The 12,765-nt window shown below is 36.3% G+C and overlaps 1 protein-coding gene across 1 annotated transcript in view; it reads left to right on the top strand.

Annotated features, from left to right (window-relative positions):
* Nucleotides 1–12,765, top strand: part of LOC134660520 (uncharacterized) — a 347,206-nt gene that overhangs the window by 26,429 nt on the left and 308,012 nt on the right. Inside the window, exon 2 of the mRNA XM_063516294.1 lies at nt 4,834–4,966. Within this exon, the coding sequence (XP_063372364.1) occupies nt 4,909–4,966 (58 nt within the window). The 5' untranslated portion in view covers nt 4,834–4,908. The remainder of the gene's footprint in view (nt 1–4,833; nt 4,967–12,765) is intronic.

Here is a 12,765-nt window from a genome sequence, read left to right as displayed (position 1 = left end):
TTTTTTTTTAATACGTCATAAATCCCCTAAATACGGAACCCTTCATGGGCGAGTCCGACTCGCGCTTGGCCGCTTTTATGTTATACAAATCATAAAGAGAACAATAATACACTTCTGTATACCCGAACTGTACAATACAAAACAATTAAACAAACAAAAATAAATGCCAACCATTTCACAACTCCGCGAAGACTGAAGGTAAAAACAAAAAACAAGATGTCGGCCCGATAAATCATCCGTTTGACGCCGCCAGTGGTTAAAGAATCGCTTTTGACTTCGCCGTCTTTATACTTATTAAGTAAATAGATATCTACATTAGAAGAAATTGCAAGTTTGTCGTTAATAAAAAAAAGATTAAGCTTAGAATAAGTTTATAAGTGGAAGAATAGCCTTGGGTGATACTTGAACTCACAGCCTCTGGATATAATATCCAGTAATATACTCGTAGGCACTAGGCAGTAACTTTTCCACTTTTAAATTTATTCTAAGCTTAATAGCATCGTTCGCAAACGTATCTGCTTGTTAAAAATTTAAAAAGATTAAGTCACATGCCAAGGTCACATATATGTAGTAAATAAATGTAGTTAGCCAGTTTACTATCGACATAGTATGAAAAAAAAAATGTTTTAGTATTTAATATTGTTCCATTAGTTACCAACAGTATTAACCGCTAATAACGAGATTGTTATAGATGTTCGTGCATGTTTTGTGATCGTCACGAATAAAAAATATTTTATCTTTATCTTTACAATATAAACATGGCGTCCAATTTAGTAAAGTCCACGTCTGTAAGAGCTTGCTCATATCGTCCGATCCGTTATCGGAAGTCGGATACGATTACAAAGAACCAAAAGGAAAAAATATGCCTATTTATCAGTACATAGTATAAAACAAAGTCGCTTCCCGCTGTCTGTCCTTATGTATGCTTAGATCTTTAAAACTACGCAACGGATTTTGATGCGGTTTTTTTTAATAGATAGAGTGATTCAAGAGGAGGGTTTACGAGTATGTATACCTAATTTGTTAACCCGTGCGAAGCCGAAGAGAGTGTATAAGGGAGAAGGAGGGAGGGAGGGAGGGAGGGAGGGAGTTGGAAGGGGCAGACCTCAGCGGACTTTCTCCGATCAGATCGGGGAAACCCTGAAGAAAGGCCAGGTCATGAGTACCCTAAACAGACGAGTGTGTATGAAGTATGTTATGAAAGTAACGGAAGCGAAAGAGGTATGTCAGGATCGTAGCAAGTGGAAATCCGTGGTCTCTGCCTGCCCCTCCGGGAAATAGGCGTGATTATATGTATGTAAAGTGTCATTCAATAGAACTTGCGAACTATGTAAACAAAAGTTACTAGTAATTTGACATTTAGTGTCAATTTTAGTATGGCGGTTTGTTTACATAGTTAGCAATTTCTATTGAATGACACTTTATGTATGTATGATCCGACATCCGATATCGTACCGGACAGTGTGAAAGCGGTTTTAGGGGTGCCTCTAGGCAACGTTGTTGGTACAATAATGATGGCATGTCGAAATTAATGGTGAAAAATAAACGGTCATTTTTACTACTTGGAAATGCTTTTAGGATCTTGTCATGGATGTCTTGTTGTCTTGTGTATTTATATTATATTTACCTATTGATTAGGAAACTAACTATTTATACAATATTAGCGACCCGTCCCGGCTTCGCAGGGGTTAACAAATTATACATAAACCTTCCTCTTGAATCACTCTTATCTATTAAAACCGCATCAAAATCCGTTGCGTAGTTTTAAAGATCTAAGTGTACATAGGCAAGTACTATTATATATTCTGTGACATAGGGCAGACAGACAGCGGGAAGCGACTTTGTTTTCTACTACGTAGTGATTTAGTATATTTAATTATAATTTTAATTTTAATCAAGTTTAATTGAACTTAAGTTAACTTATTTAATATTTTAATTTTATTTTATTTATTTTACAAGTTATGTACTCTACTAATATTAGTTTTTAAGCAGTGTAAACTAAGATAATATGGGCCGACAGACCTGAAATAAAGATTTTCAATTTCAATATTGGACTGCCAAGCAAGCGAAAGATTCCAAAATTGAACCACGAGCGTAGCGTAGTTGCCTGTGGAAAGAAAAGTACAGTTAGCGACAAAATCTTGTACCAAAAATTTAATTTTTGCCAAAACTTTTGTCTATAAATTAATTCTTTTGTAGAATCCATTGTTTGTAATTTGCAGTAAAAATCTTTGGTTAGTCCGCAAAGGGAAGATAATTAAAGTTGTGTGTCTGCCTCGGGGACAGAAATACCGGAACCGGAGTTTGGTAATTACTGCATTAGCTCGCCCTCTGTTATAGTTCAAGAGCTAGCATTTAGGATTAGGGGAAAAATATCAGTATTCATGGTCCTAATAACTTTTTGGTTTTTTAGGGCTCCGTACCTCAAAAGGAAAAAAAAACGGAACCCTTATAGGATCACTTGTGCGTCTGTCTGTCAGTCCATTACCCCCTTTATCTTCGAAACTACGGGGTCTAATATTTTGAAAAAAATATTCAAAATAGTTATTTACCTATAGATGACAGGAAAACCTATTAGAAATGTGCAGTCAAGCGTGAGTCGGAACGCGAGTCCGACTCGCACTTGGCCGGATTTTTCGGTTCGGTTTTGCTCTAGTTTCGGCCAAAACCGAACCTTTGGCCTATAGGGCGAAAACGGACAGTGGATAGTCTTAGTAATTGGGTTCCGTTTTACCCTTTGGGTACGGAACCCTAAAAAGTCAAAACAGTAAATAAATCCAAGCGCTAGCTCCTCACCTATCCATCACCAACAGGCTTATAGGGAAACAAAAGTAACTCGATACAAGTATAAATACTCGTTATTCAGCCCTAATGTGGCCCTAAGTTACGCGAAAAGGTATATCTATTGAATCATATTAGTATTAGTATGTTTGGCATTATGGGGTGAGCTGAAGGGTGCTTTATGTCAGTTTGGTATGTCAGTTGCGAGGATTACGAGTTACGAGTAGGTAGGTATGTTATTTTTGAAAAATTCACGGTTAGTTTTACTAAGCTCGAAATATTGGGAGCTCGAAAACAATACAAACTAGGTATACAAAGATACTAGATTATATAGAAGCGTGACGAGCTAAAGGCCAGACCACCTGTGGCCATCACATATAATTACGTCGGAGGGGTGTTGACCTGCAGCGAGTATGGCCGCACATTTGCTGCAAAGATTGGCTACGTCAGTCACCTGAGAACGCACCAGCGACGCTCTCAGCGGTAGAAAGCAGTCGCTGTGGCCGAAAACGGCTAGGAGATGATGATGACGATGATGCGTCTGGTTAGTAACTAACTTGCACCATTCCACTAACCCGCGTAGGATATGATGATGATGATGAGACCGGGATATGAATCGTGATTACCTATAGTGTACAAACAATACTAAAGGTAATCACGGTTCACATCCCTTATATAGAAGTCAGATTTTATTTTAGTATTAATTTTAATTTGTTTGTAGTTTTAGTTTATTTTAATAAGATAGTTTATATTAAAATGTTATTTAAGCTTTAGTTGTAATTTGTGTCTTTTTTTTTTAGTTTTTCATTAACTGGGTATATAATAAATTTGTTCAATAAAATAAACTACCTATAAGTCTAGTGAAACTAACCGTGAATCATTCAAAACTGTTAATACAAAGGTAATCACGATTTTCGGCCGTCGCAAAAACTATTGTCAAGTAGCAGTATTACTGATAATTCCGCTACTCGATGCTAGATGTCGACTACGAAATTAATAGGCGTTTTGGTACCAATACTGATGTATGGAGTGAACTCTCTATGCTTACTATAGACGGCTAATTACACTGGAAGACCAGAGGCCCGTTTCTCAAAAGCTTGTAACTTGTAATACAAGTGGAAGTCCCTTTCTAACAAAAGCTGTCAAGAGGTTACAAGATTTTGAGAAACGGGCCCCAGCGCCGACTTGTGGGTCAGCATTATGCTGAAGCGGTACCACCATTTCGTGGTAAACTATAGTATACTTTTTGCTTTAAATATACTTTTTGTATGAATTGTAGTTTTACTTTGCCATGTATAGACGAATTTATTGTTATTTATTCTTATATTTCTTTATGGCTTAACCATAACAAGGGATGAAATAATATGGGTGATTTTGTTATCTATTAACCACACTCTACCGAAAAGACTACTTTATAACTATTATAAGCCATATTCTTATTAGCCATAAACAAAAATAGTTGAGGCCGAAATGTATATTATGTCCTCTATGCTATGACCCTTCCTACCCTACGCCTACGTATGACATTTAGACTAAATTCCCCAGATATTTCCTATATCATAAAACTTAGGTTTAGGTTTGGTCCACTAAAGTACTTACACTACATACTTGTACCGCAAACCGTCTAAAAATAAAAAATAAGTCAATAAAAAGGTTGACCACAAAAAATATATTTTATATAAAATGTTTGGGGACAACTTATTTAGATAATAACTAGATCAGTGGTTCCTAACCTTTTCAGTCCGGTCACCCCTATTACTAACTAGGGAACCTGATTTTACCCCTCCTCTCAATGGTAATAAAAAATAAAACGTGTACGTTTGTTGTATTGTTATATTCAGTTAGCTTATTACCCCCGTAAAATACCAGTTTTACCCCCACGGGGGTAATTACCCCCAGGTTAGGAACCACTGAACTAGATCAAGCTAGTCCAAAACAAAGCAAAGTTATACTATGGGTAGGTACTCAGTAACTATACATACTTATACTACTACTAAATATAATTTGATGTATATAATATATAATATAATGCCCTCTTTCTCCTTGTTCCAGGTCCCGGCGAATGTGTTCGCCCCGCAGGACTAGCCGTTATGTGATAGTGCCCTTACCGTCGGCCATCTTGTAACCATGGCCGCCATCTTGAGCGTGGCGCTGCTGCTCGCGTTCGCTGTCTATTCTACACAAGGTAATGATTCTAATACTATAACTGTTACTAACGTGTTCCCCGCAGGACTAGCCGTTCCCATCCATCCCACTAACCCGGGGTTAACCAGTTAAACCTAGAGTTACAATACAATACAAATATTCTTTACGTCACCCCGCTACGCGAGGAGAAAATCTCATTTCTGGCCAAGGCAAGAAGTAAAACTTTAGACAAACCACGGGCGGTAATTCGTAAAGCCCCAGATCGCATATTTATTGCCCTCACCTTCGTTTCGGGCCACAAACACCTGCGGTCTGGAGCATTCACGAATTCACCTCCCTAGGTACCTATGTAATGTACTATTATTGCTCACCAATATGAAAAAGAACATGACATACAAATTAAGAATACCAATGACCATGGAGTTACCATGGTTACCAGTACAATTTGACACTGGGTTAACGGTTTAACCGCTTAACCCCGGGTTAGTAGGTTGGTGCAAGTGGTGCTTAGAAATCTTAGAATAACTTCTTGGTAAATATAAAATAGGTAGAGGTAAACTGAGATGGGTTGGTATTGTTCAAACGTGTCGAAGTCATGGGCAAACAAATCAGATCGACGGGAAGACTGCGAATAGTGCCGCGTCGCATGGCACTTTCATGTAAGAATCCGCGAGTAATAGGCCCAACTTATTACGAACGTCGACTAAGGAACTTTTTATTGAATAACCCATTGTATTCAGTGGACGAATATATGGAATTAAAATTGTAATAATTGTTTGAAATTGTATACTTAGTTTATGTAAAATTGATTTTATTTGACATTCGTTCTGATTTATTATTCTTACCGCTCTTAGTATTAGTATGACGATCATTATGAGATACCTACTACGAGGGGTGTTCAAAATATTCTCGGTATGAGAATGAAAACAAACAAATACGAAAAGTTTGATATTTTTATTTTTCAATATACTCCCCCCCTATGTTCATACACTTAAAAGATCGATCAATTATTTTTTTTAATCCTGCATAAAAATATTTTTTATCTTTGGTGTAAAAATGCTCCTCCACTGCCGCCTTCAATGCTTCATCATCGGAAAATTTATTTCCACGCAGATCCTTTTTAAGATTGGGGAACAAAAAGAAGTCGCTGGGGGCTAAGTCCGGACTATACGGTGGGTGAGTAACAGTTTCAAACCCACATTCAACAATAGCTGCCTTGGCAATATGAGCAGTATGGACGGGGGCGTTGTCATGCAGAAGCATAACACCTTTGGTTAACTTTCCTCGCCTCTTTTCTTTGATTGCATCCTTTAATTGACGTAGAATGTTAGCGTAGTACTGTCCTGTGATGTTTACACCTTTTTCTTTATAATCGATCAGTAATACTCCTTCAAAATCCCAAAATATCGTGGCCATGACCTTGCCAGCTGAAGGGATGACCTTGAACTTCTTGGGATGAGCTGAACCCTTAATGTGCCACTGCATGGACTCTTGTTTACTCTCTGGGTCATAATGATGAACCCAGGTTTCATCTCCAGTAACTATTCTTTGCAGCACCTCATCAGGATTTTCACCGCACAGGTCAATAAAATCGGAACAACAAGCTACACGCATGTCTTTTTGAAGCCGAGTCAGCATTCGCGGAACCCATCTTGCACTTACTTTTGACATATTAAGATGGTCATGGATAATATCATGTACGGTACCAATAGAGAGATTGGTTACTTGTGCTATAGATTTTACCTTCACTCGACCATCTTCCAATATAAGTTTTTCCACTTTATCAATATTTTCTTGTGAAGTAGCTACTACAGGCCGGCCAGGTCTAGGGTCGTCTTCAACACTCTCCCTTCCACGTTTAAACTCGCTTGACCACTTTTGAATGGTAGATAAAGAAGGAGCAGACTCACGGTAAACACAATCCATTTCCTCTTTTATGGTTTTTTGATTTTTACCCTGTTTTGTCAAGAATTTTATCACGCATCGATGTTCTAATTTAGTTAACATTGTCAATTCCCACATGATGTTCATGTTTGTTCAGCAATTGCAGAAAAACAAAAGAACATCTCGGTTCGAATTATACTTTTTTTTAATGTCAATGAATAAACCTTAGCGGCCAGTAACGAAAGAAATTTTAGAAGAGGTTGTAAGATATCAATACCGAGAATATTTTGAACGCCCCTCGTATATATATATATATATTTTGTTTGACATGTATTCCGTTATTTATTTACTTATTCTGAAATTTCTGAACTTATCTAATAATATATGTTAATAGTTTGTATTGTTTTTTGATTATCATTGTTGAGATTTTATAATTATGTATACGTTTGCATGCTACATTATTGACGACCATAATGTAAATTCATATAGATTAGCGCAAGAATAATTTATACTGTAATTTATCATTATGAAATAAATAAACTAAACTAAACTATTTAGATGTTCTTGTGAATTGTAGATATTATAAGTTTAGGTATTATACCTTTAATATTATTGTTTGTTTACTACTGCATAGACAAAACAACTAAACGTATTTAATTTCTGACATAAAAGTGGGTCGAACGAAGCCGCCATCTAAAATTACATACTTTAACCGACTACAACGAAGTAAAGTGAGTTATGGTTTCAACTTGGAGCAAATTCTAGTTATAATGAACGCAGGTTGACGGAAACTGCAAGTTTCTAATTAGAAATTAACCCCGTCTAACGTTTTTTACTATTTTTAGTTAGTTCGTGGAAAATTATAGTTCTTACACTTGTGGTTGGAGTTTAATAGTTATTTGTACAACAAGTGATCAAAGTTTGATATTTCTTCGAGTGCTTATTTTGAGTCCCGTGCAAGCGAAAGATTCTATAATAGATTCACGAGCGTAGCGAGTGAATCTAATTTAGAATCTTGAGCGTAGTAAGGGACTCAAAAGCACACGAGATGTAAATAACTTTGATCTCGTGTAGTACACAACGTTTTTCACCTCAGCGCAGTGAGAACATACCTATTAGACAACTTGAAAAATGTAATCCTTGTTCATCACTTAATACCTGCACTCATGTTTTCTTAAGATATACAAACAATTAAGTTTAATTACCGCAATGGAACACAAAAACAAAACGTAATAATAAATTCCATTAAAATAATATAGAAATAACAAACATTAACTGTACACTTCAATCGACAACTTTTTTTGTAAAAAAAATCTTTGTAAGATACGGTCCGAATTGCGGATACGTACTATTTGTCAACTATGGTAGAAATTCTTAAAAGTAAAATAATTAATTTTGCGTGATGATCTGTGTATTTTTTGAGTTCGTTATTTTAATTGTACAATAAAATATAGTATTTTATCAGTTTTTATCAAATCTTAAACTTTATTTTTATTTATTAATTATTAAGAATTCATACTCGTACGTGGTTTGGAACGATGCGGTCTGAAGTTTTTCGGGGGTCTATTATAAACCGTGAATATACTGTTGAATGTCGTTTTAACTTTTTTTTGTCTGTTTCTTTTTGCTAACAGTGTGAAAGGGACAGAGATAATAGAACCCAAGTATTTCGAACTTTTATTAGACCCCGCATGTTGAAATGACATTTGACTATAAAGGTCACTTGAATGTCATTTTGTCTCACTCAGTGAGCAAAATCGCATTTTGCTCACTGTTTTTAAGAACCAAAGTACCCTTGTTCGAGCTGCTGAGGTGAAAATTAAATTTCACTATCTTTGTGGAAATGTTAGATGTTTTTTAGGGTTCCGTACCCAAAGGGTAAAAACGGGACCCTATTACTAAGACTCCGCTGTCCGTCTGTCTGTCTGTCACCGGCCAAGTGCGAGTCGGACTCGCGCACCTTGGGGTCAAAACGGCAAAAAAAAAAACAAGTTTGTTGTATGGGAGCTCCAATTAAATATTTATTTTATTCTGTTTTTAGTCTTTGTTGTTATAGCGGCAACAGAAATACATAATCTGTGAAAATTTCAACTGTCTAGCTATCACGGTTCATGAGATACAGCCTGGTGACTGACAGAGAGATCGACTACAGCAAAGTCTTAGTAATTTTTACCCTTCGGGTACGGAACCCTAAAAACATCTTACCTAGTGCTTCGACAATTTTGTTTAGAATAAATCCTAACCCTTACCTGTTGATTACTATTAGGTATATGGGGCATTACCTAGAAAAAGGGACCTTATTGTCGATGGCGCTTACGCCGCACAGCGTCGCGCGGCATTGTATTTATATCGGAGCATCGTTAGTAATGGCGTAAGCGCCATCGACAATAAGGTCCCTTTTCATAGATAACGCCACATATACGGTCCACATAACATTATAGTAAATTCGAGGCCATTAGAATGCAGTCAAAAAGACCACACGCTAATAAATACCATGGAGCGTTATGTAGGCAGTAAAATAAATTAGGCTGCGGTGGGCAGATACGTACTAGGTACAAATACTTCGAGTAAAAATACTAGATACAAATACTACCAGTAAGAATACTAGGTCGAAACACACACAAATCAAAAGATAGAAGATTCTAAATATTCTTAATAGGGTATTTGACTACTAGTCAAATCACTTTCTTTTTTCGAACTGTCAAAACGATTTTGCTTCTATGGAATTTATATGAAACACTAGCATGTGACGTCATAATTAAATTATCTACTCTTTATAGTTTTATACGAGTTTTAAAATAGAAATTGTGTCTAAAAATAACTGCTGTTAACGTTTCTCTATTAATCTTCTGGTGCTTTATTTCACGCATGGTGTAATATAATTTATTTTAAATACAGTTAAATACCCTATTTAAGTAGGCATAGCAACAAGCCCTTTCGAATAAGATTTCAGCTACACTTCTAAATTTCATGTACCAGAAAAGGCTCACTATGAAGCCTGAAACCTATATATTTTTATAACCTGTTACATTCATAAGTGGCCCACTGATTACCAGTCCGCCGGACGATATCGGCCTGTCAGTTCGAACAAAAAGTTGACAGTTCCGAACAACTGACAGGCCGATATCGTCCGGCGGACTGATAATCAGTGGGCCCCTTTACAATACTTGGTCAAATAAGTATTTTTCCCTGCTCCGTCTCCCCGGACCCGGCCCTATTATACGAGCGCCTACAATTTGAAGACAATTACATATTATTTGATATAATTTGGTTCGAGATTTCTGTTTTATGTTTTTCGGAGAGCTAATGGGGCTGAGAAAAGGGTTTTTGGCTCTTTGAAGGAATTTTTGGATATGATTCACTTTTGTGTGACTTTTTATACTGGTAGTCTTCAGAATGCCAAAAATATACAGGGTGTTATTTATTTTTAGTCACATGCAATAATTTACGGGGTGAGTATATGGGTCATACTGAGCAACTTTTACTATTGGACCTACCCAGAAAACGCGAAAAAAAGACTTTCTCATACATTTAAAATATTTAAATTATTGCAGGTGACTAAAAAACCTTTAGCTTACCTTTTGTATTTGGGTTTGTTAGATTCGTCTCGACGTATGAACTGTACAGTCAGCGTTAAAAGCTTGTATGTAACTGAAATTTTTGACAAAAACTTACCTTCATTTAGGGTTACCAGATCCAAATTTGGGGGGGGGGGGGGTCTAGCCGTACGAGTATGCGATATCTATGTATTTATGCTTGATAAGTAAATTCTAATTAAGTTCCTTTTTTAGGTATGTATTGTTAATTCACTAAAATTCCTGACATTTTCGTATTCCGGCCGCATTCGTGACAAATGGCCAAAATTCCTGACGTCTGGTAACCCTACCTCCATTACGTAAGTTGTGTAGTTTGTACTGTAATGTTGAAAAAGTTGAAAGTTCAAGGCTTACGCGGCTCATTAACGACGGAACTATTCTCAAAACTGTTCCTACTGTCATCGCTGAAGTCTAGTATAACTAGACCCCTGGTGTTACCATAAGTTATGTGAATCAAAAAATTCATTGTTCAAAATATTTCATTTGTGATCACTTTATGTTATTTTCGACTAGCGACCCGCCCCAGCTTCGCACGGGTTAACAAATTATACATACATCTCCCTCTAGAATCACTCTATCTATTACAAAAACCGCATCAAAATCCGTTGCGGAGTTTTAAAGATCTAAGCATACATACGGACAGACAGCGGGAAGCGACTTTGTTTTATACTATGTAGTGATGTCTTTAAGTTAGTATTTTCCACGCGTTAGTGTATAAAATTCCACCCTGTATAAACGGAGACCAATCTTAAATTGCTTCTACAGCGCCTTTGTATATTGCAACTTTTAGCCGTAATGCGTTTTAGATGACGCTGAGAAAACTAAAGTATAAAAAGACAAAATTTCTGTCACTTTGAAGGCGGTTATCGCCTTTTGCATATGGAAAGTAGAAATGTCCAGAACTTAGATGAGTGGTCAATTCTGTGGTTCAAATGAGCGTTTAGTGACGGACGGACGGACAGTTACCGAAGGTACAAATAGTTTAGTGCAAGGAGAGCAAAGTTCGTCTTTGCTGCGAGCGAAAGATTCTTTATTAGTTTAGATTTAGAACTTTAGAAGGACGAGGCGTAGAGAACGAAATGACATTTTGGTTTTTGTTCATGATGTGATCAATGATCTTTTATACCAAGATGAGCCATACCCTAATATAACAAGCGTAAAAAATGCTTCCAACGTGACGTTGCAGCATTACTTACAATTTGTTTACAACTTCATACGCAAAACGCGTAAAAGAGACGGCACAATTAAAAGACTACCTTAGTAAAAAAAAGACGACTAGTGTTTGTCACTTGCGCGTTGAATTCGAAAAGAAAGAGGTTGATTACGCTTCTTCGATAATCGGCGCGAAACGTAAAACTTATTAAGAAAAATAAATCATAGAATAAGATTTTTGACAGAAGGTGCAAATGATTTTAGTGCAGTTCTATGTAGTACTTAATCTACCTACTCGCTACCGAAGTTAAGAGTTTTCACATTTAGTTATGTAAATGAAAGTTAAGTTTGTTTATCTGAATATAATACTTATAGAATAATTATTGTACACATTGAGACTATTTCTTATTTGACGCGACCCGGGCAATAATATGGCCAATAATAATCTCTAATTTGCCAATTGTTGTACTAATTACAAGAAAAAAATTGTTCAAGTAAAAAACCTTAATATTTAAGTTGAAATGTATTATGTATTTATCTTATTTTTACGACAAGCACCAAACTCTGAATGCAACTTACCGTGACATGTCTGATCTGATATGGTAATCTATGTACGCGCAGTTGGTGCGTCCTTGTCGCTCTTGATGACAAGAACATAATCTTGTCTCTTTCTTTCAAACGGCCGAAAATGGCGTACGGTTTATTTCATAAACCGAAGAAAAACGGATTATTTTAGCGTTTAATTACGAGTGATATCTGACGCCGTCAATTTTTTTGCGCTTTTGCGGATAATTTGAACATTTTAACATAATGCAGGTCGGCATTTTGGTGCATAGCTCATAGTTCACGTTATTTGTGGAAATGTATAAGCCAGTGTACAACTTTGTACACTTCTCGCTTGCGTCAGGCAGACTGAGACAAAGTGTCCAATTTGTCACAAGGTGAGTGCTTCAATTTTGGTATAAAAGATCATTGGATGTGATATTTTTTTCTACAGTCATAATCTTAATCATAGGCAAGCTGTAAGTTTTGCATTAATTTCGGAATACCTATACGAAAAATAGGTCGCAAGATTTAGAGAAAATGTTATTTAAGAAGGTATAGTCTGGTAAAACAATTTGTCAGTAAATATGAAATAGTAGGCGTAGCCGCCAAGGTTTGATCTCACATCAATATTCAAATGTAGAAAAATTTTGATTTGCATTTT

Source organism: Cydia amplana, chromosome 27 (genome assembly GCF_948474715.1).
Source record: "Cydia amplana chromosome 27, ilCydAmpl1.1, whole genome shotgun sequence".
Lineage (NCBI taxonomy): Eukaryota > Metazoa > Arthropoda > Insecta > Lepidoptera > Tortricidae > Cydia > Cydia amplana.
This window is presented reverse-complemented; position numbering and strand designations above follow the sequence as displayed.